Source organism: Mesoplodon mirus (genome assembly GCF_964341445.2).
Source record: "Mesoplodon mirus genome assembly, chromosome: 5".
Taxonomy (NCBI): domain Eukaryota; kingdom Metazoa; phylum Chordata; class Mammalia; order Artiodactyla; family Ziphiidae; genus Mesoplodon; species Mesoplodon mirus.
Window position 1 is genome coordinate 58576739 of NC_138980.1, and position 16974 is coordinate 58593712.

Below are 16974 nucleotides of genomic sequence, written 5' to 3' on the forward strand. Positions count from 1 at the left end.
GAATGTGGAAAGGGCAGATTTTTTAAAAAGGAAAAAAAAAATCCAAAATCCCCTTTTTTCAGTCTTGGCTGTTTGCAGGGCTCCCACCAATGATAGAATGTTCTTATCATCACCAAAGCAAACTGTGTTCAAACTCTGGAAGGAGCCTGCTAATTTTCCCAAGCTGAGATGTCGTGGGACTGATTCTCCCATACCATGACAAGGATAATCGTTTTAATTAGTAGTCGCTTCCTACTTTGTATCTCTTTATCATTTCAATTATAGACCTGTTTCTAGGATGGCAACAGCACGATGGCAAAACTGAAGCTGGTGTCTTCCTAAATGTCACGCCCCAGCACCCCGCTCCAGCCGCAAGAGGCTTTGTGCCCATCTAGCAATCCTGCCATGAATGGCACTAAAAACCGCCTGAGGGAGTGGGGAAGGGAGGCTGCAGAGCAGCAGGTGCCAGCAAAAGGGAAACCAAGTCAGTGGGATAAGATGAGACATTCTGTCTGTTAACAAGCCAAAGTCTAGAACATCGTGAAGAAAAATGGCAAAGATTCAGTACCTGGAAAATGGGGCCCTATTGGAGAGGTCTGAGAACCACAAGCAAGGTTAGGCAAGGCAGCACAGGGACACAGGGCTGTGGTTCTCCTTGGAGAGGACACAGACCAGCAAGGAAGGAGTGTGACTGGCGCTCAGCATGTTGAGGTCTGTCACTGAGGCAGGGATTGTGGGGTGGCCTGGGGAGGGAATGGGAAGGGGAAATGGAATTTAATTAAGTGCCTATTGTGTACCCAGAAATGCACTGGGCCTCGCAGTGGGCAGCTGTTGCTTTGGCCTGGCAAATATCCTTCCTCCTTCCTCCAGAACTAGCATCAGGCTTTTCCTTGGGGGGATTGACTACCCATTCCCCATGTCAATCCATGTGGTTATTCCAGCTCTATGGTCACAGCTACTGGTTTGGAGATGGGCCTGAGATTCTCCAATGAGGGCCAGTCCCAGGACGCTTGCTGAGCTATTAGGAAAGAGAAAGCTCGCCTTCCATCGGAAATGCTGGCTGATACAATGTAAGCCTAGAGCAATGGTGTCCGATTTCCCCATCATATAGGAGAGCCTTCCTGAGAATAAAGCCAACACAGAAGAAAGTGGCACCAAGAGGGCAAGATATTCCAAACGCATTTGTTTGAGTGCTGGGTCCAGCTGCGCCTGAAGTAAGAACTCCTCCTGGGTTTTTATTATGGGAGCTGATAAATTTCCTTTTTGGTCTGAGCCAGCTGAGTATAGTTTCTGTACTTGCAAGCAAAAGAGTCCTGACTAGCTATAAAGGAAAAACGCACTCCTGTGTTGGTCCCTTACTCTCAGACTACTACCATGCTCGTAGCACTTCTGACACCAGCTATGTGGGTGTTTTTTTTCTCCCACACCAAGCAATTCTCTATGACACCAGCTGGGTGTCCTATAATTTAATTTATTCTGACACTCTACTCAGAGAGAACGTCAGACCCCACAGGTTAAGGGCTCAGACCCACAAGACTGTCTCCCCGCAACCCCAATTTACATACCAGTCATAAGTCCCAGGTTGTCACCTGTATTTCTGACTGACCAGCTATAAATCAGGGTTCCCATGACCCCCATCTTGGGTTTAATAATTTGCTAGAATGGCTCACAGAACTCAGGGAAACAGCTACATTTACTGATTTATTACAAAAGGATATGATAAAGAATAGAGATGAGCATTCAGGTAGAAGAGGCACAAGGTATGTGGGCAGAGGCATGGAGCATCCACGCCCTCTCACTGTGCACCACTCTCCCAGGACCTCCACCTGTTCACCAACCTGGAAGCTCTCTGAATCCTGTACTTGTGGGGTATTTACGGAGGCTTCCTTGCATAGGTAGGATCCATCATTAACTCCATTTCTAGGCCCTCTCCCCTTCCTGGAGGATGGGAATTGGGGCTGAAAGTTTAAACTTCTAATCATGGCTTGATAGTTTTCTGGTGACCAGCCCCCATCCAGGAGCCCACCAAGGGTCACCTCATTAGAACAAAATATGCTCCTGTCCCTCAGAAAATTCCAAGCCATTTAGGAGCTCTGTGTGTAGGAACTGAGGTCAAAGAGCAAATGCTAGAACAAAATATGCCCCTAGTGCTCTTACCACTTAGGAAATTAGAAGGATTTTAGGAGCTCTGTGCCAGGAACCAGGGGCAGAGACCAATATATATATTTTCTATGATTTCACATTGACACATCTACCAGAAGTTAATAACAGTAGTATTCTCCATTGATAGATAAAGATTCTAATAAGACTCAGAGGAAGTGACTTGGTTAAGGTTTCATGGCTAGAAGTGATAAAACTGGAATCTAAGTCTGTTTCACTCCAACTGTGTATTTGCATACATCACATTGCCTCAAAGGCCCTGGGTAGCTGAGAGCTGTTGGCATCGGTGTGGGATACGGGAGCCTGGAGTCCTAGATTTCAGCTCTGTCTTTACTAGAAATTCTGCATGTGACCTGGGAATTACTGGGAAAAGCACCACGTCTTGGGGCTCACTTTTCTTATATGGTAAAATGAGGAGGGTAAACTAGTTGATTGCTAAAAGTCTCTTCCTGCTCTAAGGAAAAAAAAAAAAAAAATCAACACGCCCAAGATGCTAACGGAGCCTCGTACAAATGTAATCAATTGAAACCCAGTCACAAGAGCTGCCCAAGAAGAGAAGGCTCTCACCATGCTAAATGACAGCAACATGCCGGGGAAAAGACAGCCATCGACACGATTTCAGAGCAGCTTGGAAATGGTGGGACAAATTCCCATCTACCACCCTGGCCCTGCGTGTAATCGAACTCTCTTCCTTCTCGAAAGAAAAGTCTGCTTTTATGATCTCTCGTGCCACTGACCCTTTACCCCACTACAATGTGGACGCCCCCTGCCCACAATCCTGCAGACCCAACAAATGGTTCTCCTGAAGGTAAACTTGCCCCACACCTCACAGCTTTTTCTCAGCCCGCGTATCCCTACCTGCTCTGTAGAATCCGCCCAACACGCTGACTCCCCATCTTTTCCAGAGCTCTGTCCTCTCATCACCCCTTCCCAATCTCCCCCCACGTCCCGACTGCTGCTCCTCGTTCCCTGACCACTTCTCAGCCCCTTCTGCCTCCTGTAAGCAGCCGCTCCTCAAGGCTGCCTTCAGCCCACTTCTCTTCCTCTCAGAAATCCTGATGACTCCAATGGTGCCGACTGTTATTCAAATCCTAGCATTTTTGAGACTGGTCCCTCCAGGCATGAGCTTTGCCCCTGAGCTCTGATCCACATTCTCACTGTCCTCTTGAAACCTTCCTGGAATTTCGGCCACACCCCACCCCGAAGAGAACTTGATATGTTTCTGCCCGGATCAGCTTCTTTCCCTGACACCCCCAGTTCTGCGGATGGCAACACCAGACTTCCTCTCGCCTGGGCTTGACACTTTGGTTCAAGTTTTGGCCTCTTCTCCTTTGATGGTTACATCTACAAGTTGCCCCATGGTTGCAAAGCTACTAGAATTCTACTTCCACAGTGCTGTAGACAGGGTGGTTGCCCCTTCCACTGCCACTGTACCTCCTGAGTCCTTCCTGAGGGGTCAAAGGCTCCTCGCTGGTCTCCTACTTCCAGTTTCTTTCCTCTAAATTTAGCCCACGTACATCACATTATCCTCCCTAAGATGCAGCTGGAAGCAGGTCACTTCTGCTTGGCCTTTCTACAACACCCCTGCCCCTGTTGCCCCGTAAATGACAAACTCCTCACCCTGGTATCAGGCCCTCAGAAACCTGGGCCCAAGCCCTCCCTATGCTTCTGTTTCATGCCTTTTCCTCCACATCTCACTCCTACAGCTCCTTGGAAATGCTTGATGGTTTATCCACTCTGTGCATTTGTTTATCTTATTCTCTCTGATTCCCTACAATCTTGTAAAAGCAATCTTACTACATTGCTCTTTGGTTTAAAATTCTCCAATGGCTTTCCACCGCACTTGCTAGAAAACAGAAACTCCTAAACAGGTCTACAGAGCTTTATGTGACATGCCCTTTATGATATACTCCATCCCCCTCTAGCCCTGATTTACAGAACTCAGCCACACTGGCCTTTTTCTCTGTTCCCTGAAAGGGTCAAGCTCACTCTTCCTCCAGCTCTTCACACGGCAGCTTCCTGCTCATCCTCAGGGCTCAGCTTCAATGCATCTCCTCAGAGAGTCCATTCCTGGTTGCTGCACTTTCTCCTGCTGAGCCGAGATGCGGCTGCAGAATCCTTCTCAACACACTGCTGACTCCAGGTAACCACAACCGACTGGCCAGATTTGTCAGAATTAATGATTCTGTTCGCAAGGCCTGACCCAGTCTGTCGTCCCTCAGCCACTGTCACATGAGAAAACAGGCCTAGAAAGGCAAAGATACTCACCCAAAATCTGAGCATAAGTTAGCACCCAACTGTTTCTACTCTTAGGCTACTGTTTTTCTTTGGCACCAAACTCTTTCCTGTTTCTGGTTCCTCAAGGTGGGTGGTCCCAAAGCATAGGAAGACAGCTTCCTGGGCCCACAGGGTGTGGGACGGAAGGCCAGGAAGGCCAGCGAACGAGGGCTCAGGCGAGGGCTCAGGCAAGGGCTCAGCTCAGCAATGGTGCTGCAGGTTGTCTGTCACGGCAGAGTGAGCTGTGTATCAGAGGCGGAGAAGAGCTGTTGCCATGGTGATGGACCAGCCAAAGAAGGGCTTAGGGAATAGGCTGCTAGACAAGCTGGTTCTTAAATCAGCACATTACCAAATGCTTAAAAAATAAAGCAGGGGGCTTCCCTGGTGGCGCAGTGGTTGAGAGTCCACCTGCTGATGCAGGGGACACGGCTTTGTGCCCCGGTCCGGGAGGATCCCACATGCCACGGAGCGGCTGGGCCCGTGAGCCACGGCCACTGAGCCTGTGCGTCTGGAGCCTGTGCTCCGCAACAGGAGAGGCCACAGCAGTGAGAAGCCTGCGTACCACAAAACAAAACAAACAAACAAACAAAAAGCAGGGTTGGGAAGAAAATCATAATTATCACTCCCCAGTAATCGAGCTGGGTCTGAATCTAGAGAAGCAACTGATATTTCCAACACAGCATTTTTGGAACAAGGAATAATTTTGCCCAGCTCCTCATTTTGGGGGTACCCAGAGAAGGTTATCTGCTCAAGGTTATGTAGCAAGCTAAGCTGGGGTAGAGAAAACGGGGGAGGTAGAGGCTATGGAAAAAGGGGTGTGGGGTGACTCTCCCCTTCCTCAGGGATGACTTTTTGGAGTCACAGGCCATCCTGCCCAAACATCTTCAGAGTTACTTGTACCCACTCACCTCCAAGACCCTGCCGCTGATGTATCGGTCACAAGTCTCGCACTTAATGCCAAACTGGGAGTGGTAGTCAGACTCACAGTATGGAACGCCATCCCTGCAAGAGGAAATCCACACAGGAAGAGGAAGTTAGGGGGGTTTACGGGGGTGTCACGTGGAGCTTCCCAGACCTGCAGGCAACTGTGACTGGGCCAAGATTAGAAGCACTCAGGGGGCTGTTAAAAATGCAAATTCCCCAGACACCCTTCAGATACACAAAATCAGACAATTCCTGGGATGGGGGGATGCCAGGGAATCTGCATCTTGACAAACTCCCTGAGCATGCCTGGGAACCACCACTCTGCTGCTGGCTGTGAGTGTCCCTTTTCCACTCTTCTTCCTCTCCCTCCCCACAAATTCTCCAGACCTACTTTTTCCTTTACCCCAAATGGCTCTTTTAAAAAAAATTCATTTAAAAATTATTTTAAAAATAAAATTTTATTTTATTTAGAATAGGTAATATTTGTATTTGGCACATTCTAGAGGCACAAAGGGGAAAGTCTCTACCCCCTCTCAGCCCCTCCCAGTTTCCCTTCCAGGAGGTCATCAATATGATCAGTCATCTGATTGTGCCCCTTGATCAGTAGAAAACAGGAACCCTCTCTCCCCGACCACCTCCTAAGTGCTCCATTCTTGCCCAGTGCTGATAACTTATTGGGCAGTAATAAGATTACTGTTAGTTATTCTTATACGACCCTCTACTACTAATAGCCGTTGATATTTATTGCTTGGTGTGTGCCAGGCCCTCTGAGGGCGTTTTACATAGGTTATTTCATCTAATCCTTGCAGCAGCCCTATGAGGTTGGAATTATCAGTCTCCCCACTGTATGGATGAGAAAACCCAATTCAGATGACCTAGAGCTGGTTCAAACCCAGACGGTCTGGTTTCTCCCAGGTTGTCATGAGAATTAAAGGACATGGTTCCAGCGTGTCCCAGGGCTTAGCACAACGCCCGGCCTAGAGTGAGTACTTGGCAAATGACAGCTAGGGGAGTCCCCATGATTGCTGAGAGGGGTCTTCAAGGAGGATGTTTGGGGCTCAGCTTTCAAGGGCCCATGTGGAGATGGTTGGAGCATCAAAGAGCTCAGCCCTGCTCCAGCCCTGCCTAGCTCTAAGGACCAGATCTGATGACATCTCTCTGAAGTGCTGATGCCATCTTTCATACGTAACAGAACTCACGCACACACACAGAGGCCTAAAGAACAGGCATGTCCAAGCTGCTGCCCCGCAGGCACTGCTCGGAGCCCGCCCTGGGCAGCAGAGCCGTCAGTGTTTCCTGAAGGAGAGTTGGCAATGAGGACCCGTGCTCAGCAAAGTCACCAGGTGACACTGTTGTTTGTGGGTCCACGAGACAAGCTTCCCCCTCCCCCAACCCTTCCACACTGTGTGGGGATGGGAGGGTGACTCTGCAGGGGGATAGTCATTTGTCAGGAGGTGGGGACAATGAGCTAGCAAAATTTGGGTATAAATGCCAACACCTCCTAATTTGGACCCATGAGGTTGTGAGGCCTTCGGGAATTTGAAATATACATGATTCTAAAAAGACGCAGATGGTAAAAATTAACATTTACCGGGTACTGATTAGGTACAAAGCACAGATCTCTGAGCCCTGACACGACCCTATGAGGCAGGTCGTCTTCTGAGCCCTGTTTTTATAAATGAGGAAACTGAGACTCAGAGAAGTTGAGTCTCTTGCTGAGGTCAGGTGGGCTGGGCTTCTAACCTGGGCATCAACGCCACAGCCAGAGCCTCTAAGCATCTGACACTCTGCTGGCAGATGAATGAAGAGCCCAGAGTCCGGCTGCAGAGGCCCAAGGCGTGGTGGGCAATCTGGGCTGGACCTGCTTGCGAGGCGCTCTGAGCAAACCCTTACTCCCCCAGAGAATTTGGACTCAGGCTCACAAACTCAAGGACTCCTGGCTGGCGACTCACCAAGGGCACTCCTTACTTGGCAGGCACAGAGGTGCATGCCAAACTCCACAAACATGGCCTTCAAAGCTCTCGGGGCTGTGACCTCAGCTCAACCTCTGCAGCTTTGGACTTCACCTGTGCACACACCCGAGTTCCCACAAACAGGATGGATGTGTCCAGCACCTCCCTGCTCTTGCCCAGGCTGGGCATTCTGCCTACAAGCTTTCCTTCTTTACATTTTCAAATCTTATACCCCTTTTCAAGGTCTGGCCCAAATATCACCATCTTCCATAAAGCTCTCATATATTCCAGATTCCACTTCTGCTAGTTAGAAGTGAACAGTCACAGCCCTTCGCTTAGACCTCTGACACAGACAAGGGTCGTCTAGCTAGCATCTATCTCCCTTTCTGCCAGCAGCAGTACCTCGCCTGGGTTTTCCTGGGAACCACCCCTTCGCACTCGCAGTTACAAAGAACTCACAAACAGCTGCTGTCTGGCTTGAGGGCTGAGATTCTCCTGGCCAGTGATTGGTCAAGAATGGGCATGTGACCCAGCGGTGGCCAAATCAGAGGCAGCTGTGGGACTTTTGCTGGAGTTCTTGGGAAAGAAGCCTCCCTCTCTCTGCCAGGTTTGCGAAGCTGCTAGAATGAAAGCCTGGAGCTGCTGGTGATCATCTTTGCTACCATTTGGGGAGGGCCTGCTTGAGAATGAAACAAATGCAGAGGAAGGTAAAGCTGAGAGGGAGAGAGAGACACTTCTGAAGTACTAATGACATCTTTAAGCCCTTGGATTCATCCATGCCAGAAGCCAGAATGCCACTGGCCTTCCCATTTCTATGAGTCAGTAAACTCCCATTTTTGCTTTTTAAGGGAGTTTGAGTTGGGTTTTCTGTCACTTATGATTAGAAAGGTCTTAAAGAACAGAACTTCTCTTGAGCTCTCAATCACATATCCCCTGGAGGCACAGTTTCTTATGTATATAGCTTATCTCTCTTATTTTTTGATAGCAGAAACCATGCATGCTACAAATTTACATGCTCACTGTGTCCTAGCATCGGGCCAGAGATACCTGAGAAATGTCTGGATCATAAAGTGTCAAAGCTGTGAGGGTCTGTGGCCCTAATTTTTTTTAGGTACTTGAGTATGCAAACGTGGTCACAGGGGCCTAGCACAAGGGGGCTTGTCTAGTGCTCAGTGTGCAGGCTGGGCCATCTTTCCTGACAACTGTGTGTCCATCATCTCTTATCTCAATTCATTCAACAACTGTATTGTTGACTATGGGTTGGGCATTGTGCTACACCAGCAGAGAATTAAACAAGTCCCGCCCTGGTGAGGACAGACACTAAATATAATCATTGGAGCAAATTACTTACTGCCTGAGACTCAGTTTCTACAGCTTTTCAAATGGGGATAAATATCTCATGGGGGTAGTCATGGGACTTAATGTGATAATTCGTGCACAGCAGTTAGTACATTCTTTGTCCACAATAAAAGCTCAATAAATGGTAGCTAGTATTATTAACCTTACTAAAAAGTTAACATGGATAAATATACAATTGCAAATGGTGTTGGCCTGTACGAAGGAAAAGAATAGGGCAGAATGAGGTCACCTCTGAGGAGAGGGTGTGGGACCTGAGACCAGAAGGGAGGAGCAAGCATGTGCAGAGCAGAGAAGAGCATCTGAGGCAGAGGAAGCACCGCGTGAGGGCCCAAGGTGGGTGGGGTGCTGTTTGCGGCCAGAGTGTGGTAGCTGGATGGAAATGGAGGGAGATGCTGCTGGGGACTCAGGCAAGGGTCATGTGCAGCCAGGTCTGGGAGCATGCAGAGGCCAGGCGGGCGGGGCGGGGAGGGGGAGAAACCCACTTGCTGATGTACTCCCCGGTGAGGATGATGCTGCAGGTCTGGCATTTGAAGCAGCTGACGTGCCACTGCTTGTCCAGAGCCAGGAGTGACTGGCCGTGCTTGATCTCCTCCTTGCACCCAGCGCAGTCTGCAAAGACAAGAGGATGTGCTGAGCAAAGCATCCTGGGCCCCTAGAGCCCTGCCATCGTCACACACCTGAGTCAAGGAAACCCCTCCTGGAACGCCAGCTTTTCCACAACTGCTCCCACCCTAGCACTGGCACCTGTCGAGACTCTGCCAGGTGAAGGAAAGGCCAGCAGAGCCCTGGCCTCTTGACAAGTGGTCTTGGTGTGAGGGAGAAAGAAAGAAAGACCTCCCAGGGTTCCTCCAGAAAGTTCCCTGCTGGTCATCCTGACAACTGTTCATCCAGAATGGACCCAGCACGGCTTCTGCTCTCGAGTTGCTAATTAAGCTCATGCAAGTCTCTGTGACCCAGAGACCTGCAGTATCAGTGTCACCTGGGAGCTCAGAAATGTGCAGCAATGTGGGCCCCACCCAGATCGACTGAATTTTTATTTATTTTAAATTATTTTATTTTATTTTTATTGAAGTATACTTGATTTACAATGTTGTGTTAGTTTCATGTGTACAGCAAAGCGATTCAGTTACATATATATGTATATATATTATGTATATATATTATATATATATATATATATATCTTTTTCAGGTTCTTCTCCATTATAGGTTGTTACAAGATACTAAATATAGTTCCCTGATGCTATACAGTAGGTCCTTGTTGCTTATCTATTTTATGTATAGTAGTGTGTACCTGTTAATCCCAAACTCCTAATTTATCCCCCTCTTTCCCCTTTGTTAACCATAAGTTTTTCTATGTCTGTGAGTCTGTTTCTGTTTTGTAAATAAGTTCATTTGTATCATTTTTCTAGGTTCCACATATAAGTGATATCATATGATATTTTTCTTTCTCTGCCTGATTTACTTCACTTACTATGATAATCTCCACGTCCATCCATGTTGCTGCAAATAGCATTATTTCATTCTTTTTTAATGGCTGAGTAATATTCTATTGTGTGTGTGTGTGTGTGTGTGTGTGTATATATATTTACACACCACATCTTCTTTATCCATTCATCTACTGATGGACATTTAGGTTGTTTCCATACCTTGGCTATTGTTAATACTGCTGCAATGAGCATTGGGGTGCATGTATCTTTTTGAATTAGAGTTTTCTCCAGATATATGCTCAGGACTGGGATTACTGGATCATATGATAGCTCTATTTTTAGTTTTTTGAGGAACCTCCATACTGTTCTCCATAGTGGCTGCACCTATATACACTTCCACTAACAGTGCAAGAGGGTTCCCTTTTCTCCACACCCTCTCCAGCATTTATTGTTTGTAGACTTTTTGATGATGGCCATTCTGACTGGTGTGAGGTGACACCTCATTACAGTTTTGATTTGCATTTCTCTAATGACTAGTGATTTTAAGCATCTTTTCATGTGCCTGTTGTCCTTCTGTATGTGTTCTTTGGAGAAACATCTATTTAGGTCTTCTGACCATTTTTCAATCGGACTGTTTATTTTTTTGATGTTGAGCTGTATGAGCTGTTTATATATTTTGGAAATTAAGCCCTTGTCGCAGACCAACTGAATTTTATCAAGATCTCCAAGCACAGTAGAGTTTTGCTCAATGGCAAGGACCCTGTTTGTGATTTGTGTGTTTTGTGGTTAAATGTATTTTCTTGCCTAGCACCATGCTCAGCACAGAGTTAAGAAATCAAAGAAGATTTGCTGAATGAGCGTGAATGAGCAGGCCTCATAGCACTCAGGCAAAGGACAGAACTTACCACACACACCTCCTCCCCAACTTGATTATATACCAAACATTTGCCTCCCCAAGTAGCAAGGATTAAAGAGTCTGATGAGATCATTCCAGAGCAGAAAGGTGCCCTTGCTCTCCGTTCCCCTCACCCTGGACTGTGCACTGGGGCCAATACTGAATGTAGGGGGCCCCAGAGTCTGCCTGTTGCTCAATCAGTGTCTGCGGAGGGGCAGGAAATAGAGGCAGTGTCCAAGATACTTGGGAGATGCGGGGAATTCAGGCCTAGCCGACCGGATGTCCCACTCTGGAGGAGGAAAGGGTCATTGTGCAAAGTTTACCAGAGGACAAGCCTGCCTCCTGGCACCAAAGCAAATGCATACTTGGGAGCAGTGGCGAGAAAAGGGACGGCGTATCAAGTTGGGAGAGGCTGGCTGAAGTTCTTACATCCAGCTGGGAGCCTGTCCTGGGAGAGGAGATGAGGTGTCCATGTGTCTAGGAAGTGGGTGTGCCCAGCAGGCTGTGGGGAGGGTCTGGGCCCTGATGAAGTGTGTGTACGAGGCAGCTCCCACAGCCCGCCCCTCCTGGCCACACAGCGCCTTTCTAACGTCTCTTAGCACAAGCTGCGGGCAGGAAGGTCTCCCGTTGCAAAATGCTTCAAGTCCCAGGCCTTCAAATGGGGGCTGGGAGAATCGTTTTAGGATTTCTTCTCTCCTGGGATAAGTCTACCCCCACCCCATCCTGATCATCACAGTCTTCAGAATGTCATAGTTTAGAGAGGTCAGGTACCCCCTCCTCTTTTTTTTTTTTAAATGTTAACTATCATTATTTTTAAGTGTTTATTTAGTTTTACTTGTTGACAGTTTGCTTTATTTATTTATTTATTTATGGCTGTGTTGGCTCTTCATTTCTGTGCGAGGGCTTTCTCTAGTTGTGGCAAGCGGGGGCCACTCTTCATCGCGGTGCGCGGGCCTCTCGCTATCGCGGCCTCTCTCGTTGCGGAGCACAGGCTCCAGACGCGCAGGCTCAGTAGTTGTGGCTCACGGGCCCAGTTGCTCCGTGGCGTGTGGGATCCTCCCAGACCAGGGCTCGAACCCGTGTCCCCTGCATTAGCAGGCAGACTCTCAACCACTGCGCCAACAGGGAAGCCCCCCCCCTCCTCTTTTATAGACAGATGGCCTCTGAAGTGACTTGCCCATGCTCCGAACAGTAAAACCCAAGGGCTCAGGCGTCTGGTCCAGCTTTCTAGGCCACAAATTCTGACCTCGTGTCTCTGTGGGCCTCAATGATAGGGTTAAATGATTCCACAGGGGCTCAGAGTTCACAGAGCATTTGGCCAAAATCCCACCCAGTGCAGGAATCTACAGCATTCTCAACAGGGGTGGGCACCTTCCTCTGTGTCATCGCTTCCAGGGGTGAGCAGTTCACCCCCTCTTGAGAAAGTCCACTTTGCCTTTGGACAGGTAAGATTGTCATGACTACCTTTTTTCTTCTTTTTTTTTTTTGCCTGCGCCAGGTCTTAGTTGCGGCATGTGGGATCTTCATTGCAGCATGCGGGCTCTTAGTTGCAGCATGCATGTGGGATCTAGTTCCCTTCCCAGGGATAGAACCCAGGTCCCCTGCATTGGGAGCACAGAGTCTTAACCACTGGACCACCAGGGAAGTCCCGTGACTGCCTTTTTTATATGGAGCTGATTCCTGACTCCTTGTGACACCCCCTATTTTATGCAATCAAGAATAATCTACCTCTTCCCCCATATCAGTTTCTTCAAATATTTAATGATAACTCTAGTTTCTCTCTTCTCCTTTATCCCTTGCACTTCACTTTTCCTTGCTTGACATGCTCATTCACTGAGCAAATTCACTTGTGGATTCCATGGAGATAGACATGTTATTAGCCAACAACACCACTGTCTATCTTTTCAATAAACCTTATTTGAAGAGCTGTATCCTTTTGTGGCCACAAAAGAGATGAGTTTCATCTCTTTAAGTTGCAGCGACACATGTGAGATGAATTAGCACCTTGAGCTAAAATTTAGGAGATGGTACAGTGTAGTAGTTAGAGGTTGAGCTGAGAGGTTAGAGTGAGTGGAGAGAGGCTGGCCGAGGGGAGAATCCCAGCTCCCCAGCTGACTAGTTGTATGACCTCAGCTTCCTCATCTGAACATCTTCCTTACAACACTGGTGTGAAGATGAACTGAAGTCAGGCCTGGAAAGACTTTGCACAGTGCTTGGCATGTATATATGCAAAGAGTGGTTGCTATCGTTATTATCCCATATTCTCATGTTTTGTTGTCGTTGTTTTTTTGCGGTACGTGGGCCTCTCACTGCTGTGTCCTCTCCCGTTGTGGAGCACAGGCTCCGGACGCGCAGGCTCAGCGGCCATGGCTCACGGGCCCAGCTGCTCCGCGGCATGTGGGATCCTCCCGGACTGGGGCACGAACCCATGTCCCCTGCGTCAGCAGGTGGACTCTCAACCACTGCGCCACCAGGGAAGCCCTATTCTCATGTTTTTAACTCATGCTCTGTGCATTATCCAATCTCTGATATGAGGTCAGAAGCAATATTTCTGATGTAGGGAAGGTCTGCTGATGCCTCCTGAGAATTCTGGCATACCTGCTCCACACGGTTTTTCTTTTCATGTTATACTGCTCATCCTCCACTGTACTGGCTTCATATTTATCAGGACCTTTTCCTCCCTCTTCTCTCAACTTTCACTCTTGGCCACCCAGTGGAGCCTCAAACACCCCATCCGGGAGCCCGGGTCTGGTGTAATAAGCAGGCCACACCCTGTCCCAAGTTGGATTCTGCAGAGCCAGCTGTCCACTCCATTCCTCATACATTCCTCTTCATTCCAAAATTACAACCTTCAGCTGGCAGAAAGTATGATGCCACCACTTGTTCCTCCTAAATCCCTCAGTTTACTGGAGACTCTAAAGACCCCAGACAACTATTTTTAGTTTTTTTGACTGTGTCATTCATTCCACTTAGATCAGCAAAAATAAGTGGGTTTGTGAGTCATAGCAAGCTCCCCACCTTGTTTTAGGCAACTAATCCAGGGAGACAGGACCCTTCCTATTAGCAAGTCATGTCTCTGGTATAGGGTGTTAAGGAAATAGGCTCCAAAGCCAGACTGCCTGGGCTCACATTCCAGTTACATTACCATTATCTGAGTGACTTTGGGCAAGTCATTTATGCTGTTTGAGTCTTAGTTTTCTCATCTAAACAACATTACTCTTACCTCCCTCATAGAGTTATTACACTGATTAAATGAGATGTTATGTATAGAAAACTTAGTGCAGCGCCTGACCGCAGTAATGGCCAATCAGTGTTAGCAATAGTGACGGTGGTGGTTTTGGTGGTGATGGTGGCGATGCTACTTCTGCTCCTGATTCTTCTTGCTGAGATTTGTGAGGAAACATTTCTTCCGCCTGTGATAAGTAATACAATTCTTTTCTCGTGACAGTTCCTAAGTATTCTTCTTGATCTCTTTTGAGGAGATACTGCTCCTGCTTTTCCAGAATGTCTTTACATTCCAGGGATGAAACTTCACACTCCTGTGGCTCAAAAATACAGCAAGTTTTCCTGCTTTCATTTTCCTTCTCTATGATATGTTCTTCACCTTAGCACTCTCTTGAATCTTGTTTTAGTTCCCTCCATCCTTGGGGAACTAAGCAGACCTTCCAACTTACCCTCAAGTCAGGAGGCTGCCTTGCGTTTACAGCGTGGACAATGACCACCTTTGGGGAGAAAACATTTCTATGAAACATATGCGCTGTAGAGATCCACACATTGATGTCTAGACTTCATGAGTGACAAGATGAGCCATGATCCTAGGCATCCCCCCGGATGTGAGCACTGCCCACGTGCTCACTTGCTCTTCTGTACTCACTCTACTTCACCTTCTTCACCTCCCGATCTGCAGAATTATGGTGGACACAGCCTCTTCTTGTGGACATGCTCCCATGCAGGACTCCCGCACTTAGCTGAGGAAATCTCCCACCTGTCTGAGATTCCCCAAGGCACACAGTACATGCAACACAGGCTGACTGAAGTAATAGCAGATTCAGGAATCTTATTCTCAGTTCTCCTTTGGTATGTTTCCTAGACTAAACCTCCAAGCCAACAAAATCCCTCACTTTATATTTAGAGAGCATTTTACGCACTATGACGTATGTTAGTTTGATTCCCGAATACTGATACATTTGCTTTCCACAAAGTTGGGTAAACTGAGCCACAGGGAGGCTACGTGATGGCTGTGCATTCACACAAAAGGATGGCAGCCTCCTGACTCCGGCCGGCTTCCCTCTATGAACTCACACGTGGTCCCACTGGTGTCTGGGCGCCTTGGCAGCATCAGCCATGGCGCTGTGGTCCTGCATCTCAGCCTTGCTGTCATTCTGGATGATGCTTTCAAGGAGTTATGAAGGATAACAGTGTGTGCACTCAGCCACCTCAAGATGGAAACCTGATCAGAGCGGCAAATTTTTCTTGAGCCCCACCGAAGATACTGACGGAAAGTCTGGGAGCAGATCTGATTCAACTGAAAGAAAGGAAGGGCAAGGGAGGGAGCCTCCCCACCGGCTCCCATGCTAATGGAGCCCCCGGGAGCTCAGCCCTGCTGACTTGGGGTATTCCGTGCTCGCCCTCCTCAGCCGGACCCAGCCTCAGCATGCTGACTCTGCTGGTGCCGTGGCCAACAGCCCCCATACCACACAGTGACGCCGCACAAGACGCTAATGGGCTTTCATTGATTCTGCCGACAAGGCCAGTGAGAGTGTCACGTAACATGAAAGAATGCTGGAGCTTAGCTTGGCTCACCGAGACCCAGGGGGCTGTGTCTGTGTGTGTGTGTGGGCACATGCAGTCAGTGGCCTGATAAGGGCATCTTGGAACAGTGATTTGGATATCTTACGGCTAGACACGTTTGTATGGAATGGACATTCCACAAATCAGAATGACTGTTCCGAGGCACTATTGATCCTCAGTTCCCCCCAACTCCCAATCTATGTTTTGGTGATAGAACGTGACCTTTACGATGGCCTGCCAAGTGTCCTCCTCATCCCTAGACAGTAGTTCTCAGTCTTAGGAGCAGCGAATGAATCACCCAAGAAGCTTATTAAGATTGTAGATTTCTAGGTCCCATTCCTAGAAGTCCAGAGTGGGCCCAGAAATCTGTATTTTTATAAGTCCTGCAGTGAAGCTGATGTCACGGTCCATGGAACACACCCTAAGGGACACCAGCACAGCCCTTGTGGCCTTCTCTCATACTCCCTCTGTTGTTAAGATATGTCTGCATATCCTTCTGTAGTGGATTTGTAAAAATTGACAGCCACTGGTGGAAAACACTTGATCAGCTCTGTTGGGATGCCCTTGGGAGCGTGGACCAGAGGGGAGATAAGGAGCCCTGCTCATCCCAGGAGAACCACCCAAGTGGCCAATACGTGGCACAGGCCATCCCTGTTTATAGTTGGGCAGCCTGTTTTCCCTGCGTTTGTGCTTTGGGAAGTTTGTGAGTCTGGGCTGTGTGCCAACTGGGTCATGCTTCAGGAGTCCTCCAGGGTGGGAACCTCCCCCACTTCCCTCCAGGCTGCAGAAGCAGTTAGCGAAGCTGGGACAGGAGAGCCCTGGGAGATGGCACCCGTGGACGGCGACGTGCCCCATGGGGAGGACTCACGGCTTGGTCCACGGATCTTGATGGGCTTACTGCTCGTCATGGACTGGGAGCATGTCTGACACAAACATTCCTTCCCGCTGAAGGTCACCTTGTCTCCAATGGGGAAAGGCTTCCTGCAAGAGGGATGAAGGAGGAATTCAACACCACCTCTCTAGAGGGTTCTGTGTCTACAGGTGACTTGACGACACATGTGCTTGAAGACCTTTGCTAGCATACACAGCACACATAAGGCACCAGGTACATTCAAGTGCTGTTCACGGGGTCGGGCTAAACCACGCAGGGAGGGCCAGGACCGGAACTGGAGACCCAGTTGGGCCATTTACATGATTCTTAAACACTG

The 16974-nt window shown here is 48.4% G+C and overlaps 1 protein-coding gene across 1 annotated transcript in view; it reads right to left on the bottom strand.

Annotated features, from left to right (window-relative positions):
- ABLIM3 (actin binding LIM protein family member 3) overlaps positions 1–16974 on the bottom strand; it is a 156020-nt gene that overhangs the window by 56728 nt on the left and 82318 nt on the right. Inside the window, exons 5-7 of the mRNA XM_082622791.1 lie at positions 16635–16747; positions 9134–9260; positions 5325–5418 (exon numbers count right to left, since the gene is read on the bottom strand). Of these exons, the coding sequence (XP_082478917.1) occupies positions 5325–5418; positions 9134–9260; positions 16635–16747 (334 nt within the window). The remainder of the gene's footprint in view (positions 1–5324; positions 5419–9133; positions 9261–16634; positions 16748–16974) is intronic.